At 32.7% G+C, this 20,485-nt stretch overlaps 1 protein-coding gene across 3 annotated transcripts in view; it reads left to right on the plus strand.

The window, feature by feature from the left end:
• The window catches only part of LOC122628144 (tyramine receptor 1-like), a 39,556-nt gene that overhangs the window by 10,908 nt on the left and 8,163 nt on the right, over positions 1-20,485 (plus strand). For 2 of the 3 annotated variants that reach the window (XM_043810070.1, XM_043810068.1), the window contains 2 exons: positions 19,161-19,389; positions 20,264-20,401. In XM_043810070.1, coding sequence (XP_043666005.1) covers positions 19,234-19,389; positions 20,264-20,401 — 294 coding nt within the window. In that variant the 5' untranslated portion in view covers positions 19,161-19,233. Of the gene's footprint in view, positions 1-18,747; positions 18,844-19,160; positions 19,390-20,263; positions 20,402-20,485 lie in introns of those variants that run through there. The other variant, XM_043810069.1, reaches the window with a different exon arrangement.

Consider the following 20,485-nt stretch of genomic DNA (forward strand, 5'->3'; position numbering starts at 1 on the left):
ATGTGCCATACAAAGTTTTTATACTGTAACGTTTAGTTATAATAAAGGAAATTCAAGAGAACCGTTAACACTGTACTTTTTTATGTTCTGATCGTGAAACTTTTACAAGATTTTGAAAACTTTTTAAATGGAAAACTAGTCAATATTCTTTTGATTCATCGATGCATACAGTGTACCGTCACAAGTACTCTCACTTGTGGACTATAAATAGAAAAATTTTTTAAACTTAATATTCGACCTTTTCGCGTCTTATAGTTTATTCATGTGTCATTAGACAGTGTAATACTATCAGTGTAAAACTCAACTTGAAAAACTTAACTGAAAGAAGCATATTATTCTCTGTAAAATTGGCACGATGCTTCGATACGAGTTGTTGAAAATAACGCTGACAAAACATTCTAAGGCTCTCCTTGAAGAGATTCTTCAATTTTATTCTCTTTCAGAGAACTAAAAAGACTACTTGACATAACACACGATCAATTTATTTCCATTTACATTTTAAACTGTAGCCTTCTTTAATTTTTTTACACTTACAAATGCATTATCTATCGTCGAACATAAAAACTTTGTAATAAAATGAAAAATTACATAATAATTAATTAAATCACTAACGAGTATTGTAGATCAGAAAAGTAAAAAAATTGCAATAAAGAGGAAGAAGAAATCACAGAAATCCAATAAAAAGAAGAACCCTTCGGACAAATTGTAGTACTCAAGAAACAAAAGAAACAGCTTTTGAAGAAAAGGAGGTGTTAAAGTGACCACGTATCTAGACTTTAAAGAGAAATAGATTGGTAAATATCGCAAAAGCTTTGTCACTTAGACCACCCAGAGGAACGAGGTTTTCTGAAACAACTTTAAAAGAAAGAAATGAACAAACTACATTTTAAATGCGAAAAAAGAAAGAAACGAAAAGCTTGTGTAAGTCATATACCCAGTACCTATTCGATATCGTTAAACTCGAACTGTCTCACTTGGTTCTTAAATTTATTCGTATAAATCGATTAGCTAGGACTGTTTTAATTCGATCATCAACGTGTTAGACATCGATAATTACTTGGTATATACCGATAAGCAAGAGAAATCGTAAGCTACGAAGTGCCGAGTTGGTCGTGTAAATGAAGTTGATTATGAGCTTCTCGTTCGTTCATTGTCATAGGTCCCAGAGCAAACAAAGCTTTACGTTATTTCAACAAAGAAAGACGACCAACACACATACATGCATGCGTTCACTTCTAATTCATACATAGATATATACATATATATATACATATATATACATATATATATACATATATATATATGTATATGTGTATAGGTAATGTACATTCGACATAGCAGGTACCTGCATCGTAGTGCGACGAACAATGGACCATTTCCCTCTCACTTCCTCCTCCTTCCTCTCGGTCAAAGTTCAAACCCTATACGATATGTATGTACGTGCGTACTTACGCATTATTCCACGAGCAAGAACGCGTTGAAAAGGCCGCCCTCGATGTTATCTCTATGAACAGAGAAAGTAGATGCATCCATAGAAAAAGAGTATCGAACGTAAATAGGTAGAGATATCTTAACAACCGTGGAAAATAGAAAAAAATCTTTGACCGATTTAACAGATGGATTCTTTTACGAATTTACGTACCGTGGGAAAAAGAGATTTATGATTCAATGCGAATTTCAGCACAGATAAACTTTTTGTTACATGTTTATTATGTACGTAACGTACTATATATATATATATATATATATATATATATATATATATATATATATATATATATATTATAGATACGTATTTCTTTTTTCAAGGTAGTTCTTCCGCATCGTGGAATCTTTCGTTTCTCGAATCAAATCCAATTTTTGTCTTGAAAACGCGTATATGTATACATACATACTTTTCTTCTACGTTGCAAGATCTCTCCAATAGTTTTCAAACGCTTCGTTCAACAATCCGTTCATCTTTCTTTTTTCGTTCTTTTCATTCGACACGTACAGCTGGTGTCAGATTATAAAGTGGTAAAGAAGAGCCTTAAAACGATCTCGTTCCGTACTATAATCGAGTCTTTCATCCCTTTCGGACACGTATTTTCAATTCGTAATATGATTTCTGGATCGTATATGGCACCGTTAGATTTGATCGAAAAAAGGATTTTTACATGGTTTCGAAATGATTACAGGATCGAAGCTTGTAATAAAATTTATTGAAATCGATAGAAACGAATGAAAAGTTGATAACATTGAATACGTTCGTAAAAGATTCATTGACATTTTGCAAAAAAGAACTGTTTACAAAAAAAAATCAATGTTTTTCCTTTCTCTCGTCATGACTTAAAAATAGATAAGCTTGTACTATAAGAACGATAATAGGAAAATTCGTAAGACAATGTTCCCGTTGTCTCTTAGAAACAATCCTAAAATGCAGAAGTGAAAATTCAGAAAAAGTTGAAACTCGCTGTTTCACGAAAAATATACATTGAATGGGCTGTTTTTGTGCCTCTTTTTCTTTTATGTATTATACTATATCCGAATTTCCAGTCAGCGCTCGACTAAAAACGATTTGATAATACGTGACACGCATACGAAATATTTCATTGTGCGCTATATAAATGGTATGTATATACGTGATACCTAAATATATGAATAATGCAGTTTTGAGTTATTATTCGTATTTGTGTCGACTTACATATATACGTATATATTACGTATATACAAATATATTGTATACGTATAATCTATATATATATATATATATGTATATTCTTAAGTATACTCTAGGGTATATACAGTAAGGAATAACTTGCAGATCCATTATTCTTCTACTGTGTTTGTTCTCTCTTCCTTCTTTCTCTCGTTCTCTCTCTCTCTCTCTCTCTCTCTTTTAGACTTATAATAAGTTAGAACACACATAAGCTCAGCTCTAATATAAGTTACGGTTTTCGAATGAAATCTTTCTTTTTTAAATAGCACAGAAGTCTATTAACATACAATTACTATGCGTACTCGTTGTTGCATTTTATCATGCTTAAACGTAAATTTTCAAATTGCCTTGTTACAAAAATGTAATTGAAAAAATCCCTTTAGTTGAAGTAGAATGAAAAAGAAAAATAATTGTAAAACAAAATGTTGAACGAAATACAGAAAATACCTTCGTTGTTCTCGTATGTCCCAGATATAAGCTTGTTATATTTAGAGGCCTTTAATTAAGCAGCTTGAAATAGTTAAAATGATATTCTGTTTGATCTTGATAACAAAACGAATTTTACTCGGACATTTATTCAGACATTACTATAATGAAATATAATCATAAATTATATGAACGATTTATATGAATGTATAGATGATATTAAATATTATACTCGAAGTATAATGTTATGTGCGAAATGCGTGGGATTATCATACGGGATTCCGTGTAATGTGTCGTGACGTACGTAACGTTTGTTTAAAAAATCTGGAACACGTGTGTTCTTCAAACGTTATTACATTTTTGCGCAGTGATGAAAAAGACAAAGAAAAAGAAAGAAAAAGAGAAAAGATAAAAATACAAAAAAATGAAAGTACATTGGCACATATCAAATAAAATAGAAAAGAAACGTAAAAGAGAAAATTCTTGCGATTCAGTGAAATCTCTTTGTTATTTTACACAATCCACTTTTCATGTAAAAAAAGTGCAAAATCTGCGAGAAAGTTACTTTGCAAGAGCGAAGATTAAATATTGATTGGATTAATCCCACAAAGAGATATACATTTTAATGCTAATTTTGTTTTATATACATGTCTACATGTGTAAATTCTTTATATACAATCACAGATGTAGAAACAAAGCAGGAGAGGGAGAGAGAGAGAGAGAGAGAGAAGACAGTTATCGAGTTATCGATACGTAAGCACCAGAATATTCAAACAGAATGCGACTGGCGAGTTTCGATACGATTCGAAGGCAGAGCTTCGAATTTCGGAAATGGACCATTGTTTGTTAGAAATCTCAGAATGCATAACATGTGATTTAATTAGGTATAAAGTGACTCTCTCTCTCTCTCTCTCTCTCTCTCTCTCTCTCTTGTTCGAATTTTTTTATTACCTATCTACCTGTTCGTATCTAATGGATTTGCAGGTTTGCGTTCAAAACACTTTTCTACTATTCAATGTTCATTCTATATGTAAATGATTATCAGAATCGCCATTACTCTAACTCTTCCGATCTCTTTTTCTCTTCATAAGCCAAAAGCAAATGATCAATGATACGCGATCGTGATTTATATGGTACAAGCATTTACATAACAGCGTATCATCAACGATTTAATCGCATCTGAAATGCATACAATGGTGATCGTCATCAGTGCGAGAGATTCTCGTAACATAGCGTATTCCGTATGCATTTAATACCGTTAGGGTCGTCCGGAGTGTCGTTGCATGTAAATTAATTCAAGTAGCCTAGGGCTACTCGTTGTCCATAAGCTGATGCTAACGAGAGGTCTTAAAATTCGGCTAATGCTCTCGAAAAATTACTGGACTTACTAGAGAGAAAGAGAAAGAGAGAGAGAGAGAGAGAGAGGGAGAGAGAGAGAGAGAGAGAGAGAGAGAGAGAGAGAGAGAGAGAGAAAGGTCTGCTACTTTCGTTGGCAGCTCGCAAAAGCGAGACTATCGATTTCTCCTACGTTTGCGGTTTAAATCCTCTTCTCTTTTTTCCTCCCCGTCCCTTCCCTTTAACCATCCTTCCTCCTTTCTTCGTGTTCACTCTTTACCTTTCTTTCTCTTTCTTTCACCTTCATCACCTATTTCTTCTTCTTTCTTTTTCTCGGCCAACGTGTTTCACCTTTCACCCTTTTTTCAAACGAATGCATGTATGCAAAATGCAGCCACGCGCTATGTTACGCCATTATCTTTTGCCCCATTTTCGGCAGTTTCATATTGATTCGACCATAACTTTCGGATGTATAATATTCATCAAGCTCTCGACTACGACTACGATCATGATTACGACCACGACCACTTTCACGATCGTTGGATGAGTGGATCGAAAGAAAAGAAAATCTTCCCGTAGAAGGGTTTTTTTAGGTCTTAAGATAAATAGCAATCTTTGAAAAGAAAAATCCGTAAGAGGTATTTTTTTCCCTTAACTACCTTCCTTTTTCTTTTTTTTCTTTCTTTTTATGAGTTCGTTTTAATTACATCGAAGATCGGGCGTCGCTTATACGTAATAGAGCTCGTTCAAAGGAACGTTTGCTAAATTAACGGGGCGTTACTTTAACGTTGATAAAATAAGATATAAATGTTTGCGCAGACGAAAAATTTTAATGGCAATGAAACGTCTAAAAATAAAAGAGAATCGATAAGGACACTGAATAAAAAAGAGACCAACGTGTGCCAAAGAAGCCAGTTTGTTTCAATCGTGGACCAGATTCCATTCCTCTTTTATATTAGCACAAAGAGTACATATATTTCACCATGGCGTCCTTGACATTCTTTCAATCCTCCTCGAGTATTATTCATTCACATTGGCACGGAATTATTCCGACGATTTGAGTACCTCCCTTGCACGATAACACGCCGACTATGGATTATATCTTAATATCACGTTTTCTAATCATATCCGGTCAAACGTACCATTAAGATTTCAACCTCGAGGCTATCCACCGTTTTACATTCCAATGGATGCTTTGAATTACATAGATTTTCGAAAAAAAAGGAATTAGAAGCATTCGGCTGAAAATCGGCCAAAAAATTCAAGAGAAAATTTCTCTTTTAGTTCCTACATAGAGAACAACGGATAGAAGAGAGATAGAAAAAGAAAGATAAAAATAAAGAGAGAGAGAGAGAGAGAGAGAGAGAGAGAGAGAGAAGGCAGTGAAAAAGAGAGTTTTTTTTCGCAATAGTTTTATTGTACCGTCTGACGATAGTTCTTGGCAGTGAAGTAAAATGCTTTAGACATATTGAAATAAAATTTCAGATAGGTTTAGTTTTTTCAATTTAATCTCATTGGCCTTATTATGTCACTCGATTAAAAATAAATGCAACAATGAAATGCATTTTCTCTTTTTTGATCTTCCTCTTCAAAAATAAAAAATCAGTCAGATTGAAAAGAATCGTATTGCATATGGAACGTGTATTTCTGATGGAAGTCAGGATGGTAACATTAAGCTGTATGGAATCGAAATCGAGCGTTTATTCGTGACGGTGATAAGCCATGGCAGTGTCGAGCTATGGCTGACGGATCATGGATAACGAAACAGAGAAATGCTTCGCACGATTTAGCAGAATGGTATGACCTCGGAATGGCTGAGTGAACTTCTCTGGTATTTCCATGCTATCTCATAACCATCCTAGCTCAAATTCAAACAGCGTGTTACCACTCAGCACGCCACTCCGTCCACTTTCGCTCTTGACTTCATACGATTTACTTACCCTCATTTAAAACATTCTTATACGAGTATATTCCAACCATCAAACATGATGGACAGGTAAGGTATAAAAAAATATTTTTGTATTTCTTTTTTTCGAAGTAATATACCAAGCATTTGCTTTGTATATTTCAGACCATATGTCATGTTATACTTAAGTAGCCTGAATTTTCGGCAAGTTAAGTAACTCAAACTTTCTGTCGAATCATAAAGAGTAGTTATACAAAATTTTATTTCGATCGAACAATAATAGTAAGGGTTTTTGAGAAATTACGAACATGTATATTAAGTCTTTTATATTAATAATGTTGTTTTTTCATTATCTCTTTTCTACTTCTCAAATAAGAGAAATCAATCTCTATTGAAATATTGATCAAGATAGAGAACTATTCTATATATATATATATATATATATATATATATATATATATATATATATACATATATAAGAGTACTCTTCACCATTCTATCGAGTACAATGCCAAAATAAAAAAAAGGGTATGTTTAATCCCTTTAAAGTATTCCAGAAGAGGCCGACGGAATTCTTCTCAGAAAATTTTCCAAAGAGTAGACGGGATCATGAAACTGGAACGGTTCCAGTTTCATCATCCTCTAGCAATATCTTACTTTACATATATGCATATACTACGTAAATATATATACATATATATACATATATATATATACACGTATACAGATTTAGATATATATTAATGTATCTACATTGTCTATAAGGTTTGAATTATAATTACACATACATCTTGTTCATTTATTTATCATTCTTACTCGATGATGTTATACTGTAACATTATTAAATGTTCTCTTTTTATTTCTCTCTTTCTCTCTCCCCTTCTATTTTTTTTCTTATTTTTATTTTTATAGGTTTATTTTAGACAACCGTCACATCTCCTTAATAAATCTGTTCTTATTAAAATATATAAAAGACCTCAAGCGTCCCAACAGCGTTAATGCTTTATGAAAATTTAAAAAATGCTACGTCTCGTCTCTCCCTCTATATCTTTCTTTTTCTCTCATATTCTGAAACATCACTCAAGAAAAAAAAAATACATTGGGATAACTGAAAGCTATTAGAACGAGCAAACAGAATATAACATTTAAATTGGAGAATTGAATCTCAATAGTCGACTCCAGAACAATGATTATACGTAAACGTACTATGTTGTAACTTCGGCACGTTGCGCTGGTAAGTATATCCTCCTCGTAAATTTAACTATCTGCGACAGTTACGTTGGTATATGTATATGTGTATATGTATGTACATGTGCATGTACCAAGCGAAATGTGAAATATAGTAGCGAACATGGAGAACACCGCCATGTAGTGTACGCAAATGTTATTGCTGTTGACATTGGTAAGATGAACAAATAACTACGATGATAATAATTAATAGAGGTAGAGGCGAGAGAAGGTTAATAATTCAAAATAATCTTCTGATATAAACCGATGAAATAAAATTTGCAAGGAATAAAATAGAAAAGTCAGGACAAAAAGTAGAGATTATTTTTTTCAAATAAGAAAAAGGAAAAGGATCTTTTTTTGATTCGTTATGATTACAAGGGAACGAATGTTTCGTTAGCGATGAAAGGAATTTTTCCGATAAAAGTTATTTGCATCGAAAACCTCGGTAAGATTCGAACATTTTTCTACAAATAGTTTGCCAGTGGTCTTGTGCATCGACCCGCCAGTTCCGAGCAAATACGAGCTGCAAGCGGCTAGTGTAATTTACACGGTACAATTCAAAGGTTTAATCTGTCACGTCGGGATGGTGTCGTACGAGAACTCGCCGCTCGAATGCTGTCACGCAAGCTATATAGATCGAATTGTGAATCCAATTCCATGCCGTGAAACGTCGCCCACGTTCAGAATAAAAAATGAGAGAAGAGTAGAGAAAGAGAGAAAGAGAGAGAAAGAGAGAGATGACCTTTTTTAGGGAATAAAAAGCTTCACAAATGTTAAGAGTCTATGTAAAATAATAAACGCATTGGATTACATTGAATATAATATAAAGTATCTTTCTCTCTCTCTCTCTCTCTCTCTCTCTCTCTCTCTCTCTCTCTCTCTCTCTCTCTCTCTCTCTCTCTCTTTCAAATATTACTTATATCTTAAATCCGATTGATTCGAAAATTCAATTTCACGCTTTATCGGTATCTCTTATGGATTATCATCAGGCCGCGTAATTTCCTTCCAACGAAAATAGAAAATTTGTATATAGCTCTTATGATTTTGCGTTCGATCGCTGAGGGAAAAATACTTGGAACATTTTTATCCTCTTTATCTTTTTCTGATTCTACTTTATTCAATAGAACGACGAAGTATGAAAAAAACATCTCGCAAACAACGTTTTCTTTTTCCCTTTTCTTTAAATAATACGCCTGAAAAGAAAGCTTGAAAAGATAGTGGGTGAGAATCCGTACTTTGTAGGCACGATTTGGAAAGTCGAGACAATGGGGCGTAAGTAGATTATCCCTTGATAATCTTTCGTGCATAGCTGGTGTGTGAAATTTAATGTTGAGGTACATTACGAGCGCAAGAACGCTCACACACACACATATTCGTCTTCTCTTAGCGAGAAAACTGAAGTTCATCCGTAAATATGTGACTGTACTTATATCTATTATACGTATATACATATGTACATATGTATATCTTTTGTGTATTTAGGTTTGTACACACACGTGCCTCATACAACTTCCTTGACAAATACCGTTTAACTTAAAGATACTCTCAGACATATCGCATAAGTTCGTAACGCATTGGATAACACCTCCAAGGTTAGTATATTCCATGGCAATCTCGACTTTTCTTCCCTCTCTCTTTCTTTTTCTCCCTTTCTCTCTCTCTCTCTCTCTCTCTCTCTCTCTCTCTCTCTCTCTCTCTCTCTTTCTCTCGAAAGTAACTCCGTCGAAAGTGCTTCCGAGACTGACTCAAGGACGAGAAAAGCGCTTTGCTTTCAAAGAAGAAAACTCGGATATATTTCCCCAAGCATACTGCCTGTTTCGAAAGTGGAACAGCTTTACTTACGTTGGTCGAAACATTTAGAATATTCGATAGTCGAATGATACTTTTTTTCTCTCTTTTTTTCTTTCATCTAATCTGGTTTAAAAGAAAACTGAAAAAAGTAAGAGAGAGAGAGAGAGAGAGAGAGAGAGAGAGGGAGAGAGAGAGAAAAAGGAAGCTCAGATGATAAATTTAATAAAAATATCATCCTGTAACAAACAAAGTCGTTATCATTAAATGTCCATTAACAGGATACGATAAATTCAAGACGAAGATTAATGTTCGGGTGACTAGATATCAGATATGTCGTAAGAGTATTAGAAAAAATTTATGTAATATATATATTATATATTATATATTTATATATACTCTAGAAATCACATATATATCTAGCTGCGTTTATAGAAAGGGAAAAGGGAAATTATGTTGGTACGTCTGGCAACATAAACAAGAGGTGGAGTGAAAGGAAGAGAGTAATTATTTCGCCAGCAAAAGATAATAAATATGTTGTCGAACGTTTTCTATCGTCAATCGTGGAAATTCTTTCTATACGATTTATATATAAATGCTTCGCATTACGAAATAGATATATGTATCTCTGACTATAACTTTCCCTTAATATAACTGACCTCGTAGTAATCTTTTATTATATATTATAAAAATTTGATTTAATCCGACATAGTAGAATTTTATCAAAAAGAAAATAAATTTTTGTCAAACATAGTATGTATCCATCAAACATTCATTTGTAACGTAGCCATATCAACTGTATGAATTTTATGTCCTCCGGAAGGAGCTTATGAATACTATCGGATTTACATCTGTTCTGTGAACTGTCTTCTCTTAGAAACACGAAGAAGCCGAAGCGACGAAATTTCCGGTGAATTGTATTACGAAATTTCAACGGAGTTTTCCTTCAAGAGAAAAGTAATGACGCTTTCCACTCTATCCATGAGATTTCAATCGCAAATTCGCTACTCTCTTCGCATACTCGACGATTTTAAATAAAGCGTAAAAACTTTGTCAATAAGTCGGATTAAAACAAATCTCTCGGCATCTGGCGCGTTATCATTTTTATTGTTATTATAATAGAAGAGATATAATTTTAATAACAAACGACGTACATGATAACGTTTCTTTACTACGAACTACAAAATGTAACAATATTGAAAATCTTTAGGAATCGGTGTCTGTTAAGTTTACTCGTGAATATATTAACCCTCGACATTGTACGTTCAACAATATCTTTGAATAAAATTATCTCGATATCACACGAATACGAATATCTTTTAGAATATAGAGTACCTGAAACATGTTATTTCCATTCTCGTGAATCCATCTACGTTTTTGTTCGTAAAGAGCTATAATATAAAGGAGGTTTTAATTACTCTTCCGTTAAGTAATAAGAAAAGATTTTAATGTTACATATTAACTCTTTAGAAGAAATATTCTACCCATCAAGTTTCTTTCGATATATTTCAACAAAGAGAGAGAGAGAGAGGGGGAGGGAGGGAGGGAGGTAGAGAAAGAGAGAGAGAATGAGAAGAAAAGAGAAACGAGAAAAGAAATTCGCTAAAAGTATGAAAGACATTGTCGACGTACATAGATATACTTGTTGAGTTAGTAGAAAAAGTAGAACATATAAAACTCATTTATCCAAGTCGCATATGCTCGACGAGCATATAAAACTGCAATAAATTATCCGTTCCACTTCAATCGATCTATCCATCTAAAATATTTCATTTAGAACTATCAAAAATACAAGTACTCTTATCGACGATCTTCAATTTTCTAACAATCAAACGTGAAGTTTGATTTTGAGAAGCTCTCGTTTTCCTTTTTACGGTATATCGTCAGAGAATATAATAGTACAGTAAAGATGAAAACCTGGTAAAATAGTTAAAGCAGTTACGAGGATAAGGAATATGAATAGTTCGCTGGTCGTATTCTGAGCTCGAATAAGGAAGGAATGAAAAGGCAAGCAAGAGAGATAGGAACTTTAAGAAGTGGTTAGTGCCTTTGCCGGTTGTATCGGCACGAAGCATTTTGAAATACCACCGACAGATTGAATTTCCGAATGGAAATTCGAATTTAGAACAATTACATATTAGGTAAAAAGTATTACAAACGACGATGTAAACTATACGATAGGAACTGATAACGATTCTTGGATAATGGCTGGTATAAAATTTAAAAAAGAGAGTAAAAGAGAGAAAGAAAGGGAGAGGGAGAATTTTTTCTCCTTTTATTTTTAATAAAAATTACTACGTAAAGATAAAATGACGAAGATAAGAGAACAAAGCGGATATAAAATTTTTTAATAGATTTTAAAAAAGCTGACCAAAAGGATAACGTCGAATAACGCTGTCCTACGGCTTTAAACATAGATTAAATACTCTAACGTAAATTAGCTTTACCTGTATTTACTAAACTTCACTTCTTCTATCGAAGCGATTTAATAGGATTCAAAGAAGATTGATTTTTGAATGATTGTATAACTATATAATCAAACTTATTAAAAAGAAATCGTCAAGAAAGTTCATTTTGGAAATAAGAACTGGTATATTGGGATAACTTATAAATGATGGAACGATTCAAAACGAAAGATTTTCTCTTTAATTTCTGTGTCAATAAATCTTACGAATTGGCTTTAATAAACGTGCTAGGCGAATAGTTGCACGCCGGCCAACACGAAGGTGCAGTTTCTACGAAAACTAATTACGAAACGGAGTGATATCCGTTTGGGAGTTATCATCGATAAAGGCTAATCGTTCAACTAGGAATCTAATATTCGCTCCGAGTTCATTTTCTGAATATTAAATCATCCTAGTATTTCTATCGAATCGAAAAAGATCAATGATGATTCGTATATTCTCAATTTTCACTCGTTAAAGTTAATATTTTTTAAAATAATATCGACATTACATGTTTGAGTAACTATCATAAGCAATTTGTGGAAAAGGATTAACGAATTAAGATCAATGATCGCTGATTCAATAGATTCAATAAATTACAACAGAATTATGTTAATCATATTTGGAGCGTATTATTTATTCGGTTTGTTAAATACTGCCTCGAAATATGTATATATGTATATGGAATGTATTCGAAAAGGAAGTAAAATAAATTTCTAGCAAGATCCTAGTGAAATATACAGAAAAACTTTTGAAACGAGTTATGATATTCTATAATATTCTACGAATAAAGCTTACTTCGCACACTCGTTAAATTTGATCTATTTTACGAACCAATAGAAAATTTGAGATAAAGCTTTTGCCAAAAACAATAGAGATTATTGTGTCTAAAAACAACAAAGCTTTGAGAAATGTGTTATCTGATTTTAGAGGAACATTCTAGAAAAGGAGTAAAGGAAATTTGACAGGATGAGCGAGAAGAAGCTACCTAGTTAATTAGCATATCTGAGTAATCTCAATATACCTACACCGTGCTGTTTGACAGTAAAGAGAGGAAGAGAAAGAGAGAGAGAGAGAGAGAGAGAGAACTAAGATTTCCATAAACATGAGCTAAATCTTAGAAGTTTATACACACGTACACACAAACATATATATTTTTAATTTAAACATATATATTTTTAATTTAAACATATATATTTTTTTAGTTTAGATTATAAAATTAAGTTAACTTTAATATTTTTTTTCTCTCAAATCAATCATATTTGCTTTCTCCTCTTTAAGAAAAGATACTAATAAAGAACGTATAATATTACTAAGTTTATCTCGCTTAAAGAATCAGATTCTTTATTATTTTATATGAACATATTAGATATGACAAGAATCAGAAAACAAATTTTTAATCGATGGAATCAATAAGAAGTTTCTTTCGAAGCTTGAAGATCAAAATTTAGAAATAATATATTGTTTAACGTTACCGAAGAAAAATAGTTGAAAAGAAATTCTGTTTATTTTTGAAAATTAATGACATGGAACATGTTTTACAAAAAGTGATAATTTATGTTCGATACTATTAACTATTGTTCTGTTATCATGTAGTCGTTGTAAATGAGGAAATTTTCTTTCAGAGAAATTCAAACTTTTGAACACATATATTTTATGTACTTCAGCGCATGCATATTATATATTCGTAGACATACATACATCGATGCTCTTATGCTCCTTCGAATCGAGGAAGCTAATGTTATTATGATGCATACAATGAATATAGTATAAAAGGCTTTCCCATACAGTTCGAAATTTCACAAAAGTCACAAAGTTCTCATAAACTCTCTACTCCACTGAAAACTAATATTTCACGTAACTGTTTCATCGAGTTTAAGGTTTGTTAACCAACAAACATAATCGATCTCAAAGAACAGTAGTAGAAGTATTAATATTAGGAGTATTAATGATAGAAATAGAAAAAAAAATTTCGTCTTTTATATGGTTGTGAAATTGTTTATTTTTACTACTACAATTACTTTGAATAATTATTAATAATAATAACAAATATGATTAAAGATAATATATCAAATATATGTTTTATCGAAGTGCATCGATCAATTGTCCTCATCGATTCAGTTTTGACGTCATTTTCATCTCTTTTGTTTTTCTAGTTATTATTCTCAATACTCAAGGCTATCCATCTTTACTCAGTTCGGTCCGCTACAAACTTATTATTATATTGTACTCTTCAATAATTCTAGTTATTAGACGATCCCGACAATTTCCTAACTAATGCGTTATGGTATCTAAGCACGAAACTGCAAACATTTGAAGAGTCACTTAATTTCGTATGGTTAAATAAACAATTACTAACTTTCCTCAAAGAGATATTTATAGAGGACGATATAATCAACAACGTTGAATACACAAGATTAGCAATGAAAATATCTTGGTACATGAAACTAGTAATACGGTTTTTGTGAAATTAACGAAAAAAGTATTAATGGTAAAAATTCGTAAAATTCTTTCAGGGATAAAAATAAAAAGATGCAATTTTTTACTTCACGAAACTTTTTACTTCTATAATATTTTCTTTATATTACAATATTTTTTATGTATTTTATATGTACTATATAGTATGCATATATATAGATATATAAAAGAGGTTAAAACATTTCTGGAATTCTTGTTTCCGCGGTCTCGTTAGTATCTACTTGTCTATCTTCCATTCTCTCTTGACTTATTTTACTGGTACCACTACATTCATTTTGAAGAAGAAGCTTATCGAGTCGAATTGTAGAAATTTACTAGAAAAGAAAATCCAGGAAGAATACACTCTTCCGAAAGGGTAGTCCGATACGTAACGATCTTTCTACAGATAAGTAGATATCGATTTTAAAATAAATTTTGAGGCAAGAGAGTGAGAGAGAGAGAGAGAGAGAGAGAGAGAGAGAGAGAGAATGAAAAACTGAAATAGGAAAAGTGGGAGAGAAATAAATAAGTGAGATCGATAAAAACGATCGAAAATCTCTAGTGGATTATACGTTTCTATGTATGTACGTATATCAAAATTGAAGTAGGAGAAAATTCCTTTACAAAAATTCGTCATCTCTTTAAAAATATATATATATATATATATATATATATATATATATATATTCGATGCATGCAATGCTTTTCTTTCTCTCTACCTCGCTCCATTTCTATCAATCGTTAGCGATTTTTCGCAATTTCCCGAAAGCATCGTATCATCCTATCCTTCAACGAACTTCGTTCCAATTTCACGAGACACGTTTTATACATCGTAAACCATTCTCCTTGCATCAAGTATCTAGCATCGGGCAGAACCATGCTCGAAAGCAGACATTATTTATAGCGAAACGCTTACACTTTCCATCACCCTCTATATCAACGATTCGTGTTCGAGAATTTTTCTATCATCGGTTCATCGATTCGCCACACTTTCTGAATTACTTTTCGTGCCGATAAACAAAATTCTTGGAAAACATCGATGACGATTTCTCTTACTCCCTCTTCGTTTTTTCTTCTTTTTTTTTTTGTCATTCATCAATGAAAATCATAGTTTAAAATTTTTATTGTCGATGTGACAATTTTACAGAGTAAAAAATTAAAAACAAACGTAAAAGATCTCAGGTAAGATAAGCGATATTTGTAATTAATTGATTAATAAAAATGTGACGTGTTATTTTAATATTATTTATTATTATCGACTTTCTTACGGATTATATGTTCATCTCCCCTTATGTTTTCTCTTCTGATATTATACTCTGATATTATACAACTTGACACTGTTTTGCTACACTAGTTCATCTTTCTTTTCTCTTTCTACTTCTAGTTTTCTTTCCTTATTTTCACTTTTTCGTCTCCTTTCCTCTCATTTTATAGCGTTCTTATTATGCATCCAAGCGAAGGAATACAATTTTATTCTCGAGAGCACTTCTCAAACGTGACTAGACGCGAGATAACCACAAGATATGTTCAAGATACCACGCCAACGTTACAAACGAACGTAACTTCTATCTGTGTCTTTTTCTTTCTCTCTCTTTCTTTCTCTTCTGCTTTGAAATTATTTCAAACTGAGTCAAAAGAAAAAAAGAGGTTTCTATTAATTGATACTTTAAAGGCGAACTTCGTCCTTTCCAAACATTTTCTATGAATCTCTTCCTCGTGAAAAGGATACTACGAAAGATCAGAGAACACAGATGCACACAGCCATCTACCTATATCTATGCTAATTCCTCTTATTTTCACGCCATTGCTCACGAAACATTCGTTTCCTCTCTTGGAAGAATAAAAGATCGTCACAAAGTTGGTCAGTCGTCGTGTCTTACAAATAAGAGATCTTTGTTCTTCGTAATACTTGTAAAAGAATTCTATAGTGAGTCGCTGAGATAAAGGATAAAGCGTGTTTCATCTCAAAATTTCCAAGAATTCGTCTTTACGTTTCCTCAGTGCCGATGTTAACATTTTTAGACGATTTCAATCTGCGCTAGTGCATTACATACGTGACATCGATTTCAAAGTGTACGCATATGAAATCATTCGAGCGTATTACTTTAAAAGAGCAGATGAGAGAACATTCCATCATATTTCTCGCTTTTATAAAAGATTTTTGTTCTACTTTTGTTCTATTGACCTAATGAAATTGTTTATTTCGATATTTTATAATCGAACATATTTTTAAAAAATTGTTAAATAAAAAATAGAAAAATTAGTCGAATCGAAGGTAGAGATAGTCAAGATAAATAATTAAGTAAAATGAAATAAAACAAGTTTTGGAATCGACGTTTCCTTTGAAGTCAATAAAATTTAAAGTTACTTCAACAAGAAGTTACTTAACCTTCTTATTAACGCAACATCGTAGACGAAGTCTTAACGATGTGTACTCTGTTACGACGTCTAAATCGACAATTTCTATTTCTCTTCTATCTTTCTCTTTAATCATACTGTTAACTCTATGAACAGTGAGTTCTCGTAATGTTAATAAATTAATTCTCAAAATGTCATAGAAGAACAATATTCATATGTGCCACAAGCCAATGACCAAACAGTAATGCGTTATAATAGCAAAACTAGACATAAACTAACGGCAGTAGTACTTTACTCTTTAGTTAATCTTGATATATGTGTATACCTTTAAATTTACTCGACAATCTTGCGAAACTATTAATCATTTTGCACCATTAGCTGAAGGTATATTAGCTCGTTCAGATTCACTCGGGAAACTACTAGTACGAGATAACTTCTATCATTAGTTCTTCCGAAAGAATAAAATTTTGGCATTCATTACTATATGATAAAAGGAGGATAAATTATAGATTCAAAAGACCTATAGAAATTCTTTTCGAAAATTTTCTTATTCTAGGAAGAAAAAGGGATAAGTGAAAATACTAAGGCTTCAAAATGAGCTGGAATAGAGAATCCGTACGTTTTACGTTATTTTATTTAATCAGCATACCCGTTATAATAGGGCGGTAAGGCAGAAATTCTCGTCTCGATGGGTTCACGAATTAATGAGCCGCCCAACAACGAATCGATCGCTCGTTATGAAACGACCTTACGCGAGAGCACGTTCAGTAGGAAGATTTTTTACATAATGGATATGCGTGTGTGTGTGTGTGTATGTGTATTTATGATTAAATCCGATTAACAGAATTAATTTTGATTCGACCAGCAATTATTTATAGTCGTGATATGAGAAATGTAAAATGTGAAATGTTTATAAGTGTACGTGTTCTAGTTCGTCTTAAAAAATTTCTAATGTTTGATTGATGTTCTCTAAGGGACAGTCAAGAATTCGCTTGAACCGACTCATAAATCGAAAGATTAATTTTAATTGCGATATCACGAAGCTTCTGTTTCTGCTTTTCCCTTGGCTCCACATGTGCAAAACGTATCTGTGAATTTGTGGCAGATGAGTAATTTATTATTATCCTTATTCGTTGCTGCTTACTTTTGCTTTCTTCTTCATTCTCTTTCCATCTCTTTATTTCTATCTCTCTCTCTCTCTCTCTCTCTCTCTCTCTCTCTCTCTCTCTCTCTCTCTCTTCTCTTCCACCATTCTCAGCTTCCAGATAATTAAATTTACGGCAGAGAAAATTCACCTCCTGTCCGGAAGCATTCTATATTTTATAGCAAATTCGTGCCAACTCGGACCAACTTCTTTCTCTCGGCTTCATTGTGCCTCATTTTCAGTGGATTGTAAATTAATCGTCTACCCATTGCCATAAGGTGTGATGTGCATGTTCCTTTATTATTGGATATATAAAAAAAAGATAGGCTCGATATTTAGTAAATTCATATCCGTGAACAATTGAATATATTTATATAGAACATTCGAGGATTTTTATAAAAAAAAAATTCACATAAAATATATTTCTGATATGATTTTTGTGGTCTGAATTTCGCCATTAAAAGAAATATTTTTCTATTATATATGAAGATACTATATTATGTATATCTATTCTATAGATATTTCTACTTTCATTCGTATTACATTTCAGACAACTTTTCAGTAAGAGATAGACCGTGTATGTATATTTACGTATGCAAACAGGAACTCTATGATACAAGTAGCCTTTTGCCTTTTTGCTATCCCTACTTCGTTCTATCTTTCTTCAATTTTTTTTTCTTATTTCTTGCATCCACTTTCTCTGTCCTTCCTTTCGTGTGCCCTATCTTACCTTTCCAGTAATAGAATAAAGTGATCGTAAATATGTAAACCTTTTGCAAGTTGTGCATATGCAAACGAAAATATCTCAACCACGAGGTCTCTTAAAATTGTGAAAATATGCGAGAGACACGCTAGCCAATTTTAAACAAGCACCTAAATCGATTCGATTTCGATTTTCTTCCAGCGGCGATGTACATACGTATTTAACTAGTTCCAACGAACATACCGAATTTTCGATTTGAAACAATTTAAATTAGCAGCTAACAGTTACAAACAATAGCTTGTTATTTTATCGAAACAACATTCAAATACAGCTTTTAATCCAATTACGAGCAAGGTAATTTGAATAAACAATATCTTTTTATTTGGATCAATACACGAATAGATTCGTCTTGGATTCCACGAGAACCGAATGTTATATATACATATATCGAACCGATAGTCGAGTGAAGCTTTCGTTCGTTATTCTAACGAGTTCACAAACAAGGAAAGGAACTGGATTAAAATAAAAATAAATAAGAAATGTATATAAATAATAATAATGATAATAAAAAAAAGAATAGAGAAATTAAACGAAATGGAAAAAAATTCGTAAATGAATTCGACGAGATCGAATAAAATTATTTGACGTTGTTATATTTGACGTACTTTCAGAAATCCTGACGATGTCCGGAAACGTACGGACGGGTGAACAGAAATCGTCGTCAATGGATCGTGGATAAGCGTCATGGCGAATCAAACGACTGATTACCATGGGGACGTTTATCAATGGAATCGAACAGTACCGACGGACGAACGCGATACGCAAACGGAATATTATCTAGCCAATTGGACCGATCTCGTGCTGGCTGCTCTGTTCTGCATGCTGATCGTCGTCACTATAGTAAGCAAATCTCTGATGTCTTTTACGATTTTTCTCCACCTCTTATCCCCATCTTTACTTATATTCGTCTCGTTGTTTTCAACGAATATCGATAAATCGAGTCTCTCGGGTAAAAATTCACATCTCGCGTGTGACTCAATCCTCCATATCGATGAAGGGAAATGGCCGAAGAATTTAAATCGTTGGCTTATAGGTGATTCCGTATAGATAACCTCGTTGAGTTTTTTCCATCGAAAACGTTTGTAACAATGGATTAAGCTTTTCTTTTTTTTTTTTATATCTCTCTTTTTCTTTTTTTAAGGCGACGCTTTCCTCTCCTCTCTATCTCTTTCTGTCACACTCTCTCTCGCTCTCTTTCTCTCTTTCCTTCTCTCTCTTACGAATCGAGAAATATTGGATATTTCCTATGCACCATTCGTTAGAAATATTTATTAGTAAACTGAGAAAGAAAAAAAATATATAACTCCGAACTTATTTATTTTAAAATAAATATACTTTTTCAATAACTTCACGAGAATAATCCAGATAAAAAGATAAATCATTGAATACCTTCTTACGTTAACTAATTATTTTCTTCTTTTCTTAACTGAAGAAAGTGAGAGTATTTAAAGCTTTTTATCTCACGTTTCGTTTTCTCTTTTTCTCTGTACTTCTTTTCGTTTTCCTCTACTCGTTAAAAAAAAAAAAAAAACAGTTATAGACAATTCCGAAGTTTCGTTCGCCAGCAGGCGAACTCACACGAACGAAATGGCAACGATACCTCCTCTATCTCTATCCAGTTTAATTTATCCCTGTTTCTTGTCAATTATCTTTCCCGTTCTGAATGAAAATTGAAATTCCGCGTAAACGGTATTATACAGTATTTCCATTGTAGGTCGGCAATACACTGGTGATAGCAGCGGTAATTACGACGAGACGACTAAGGTCCGTTACTAATTGTTTCGTATCCAGTTTGGCCGCCGCGGATTTATTGGTCGGTTTGGCTGTAATGCCACCGGCTGTACTGCTACAGGTATGTCTATGTTAAGCTGAAGAACATATCAGTATATGTGCATGTATATATATATATATATATATATATATATATATATATGTA

The sequence above is a fragment of the Vespula pensylvanica genome, chromosome 3 (assembly GCF_014466175.1).
Source record: "Vespula pensylvanica isolate Volc-1 chromosome 3, ASM1446617v1, whole genome shotgun sequence".
In the NCBI taxonomy this organism is placed as follows: domain Eukaryota; kingdom Metazoa; phylum Arthropoda; class Insecta; order Hymenoptera; family Vespidae; genus Vespula; species Vespula pensylvanica.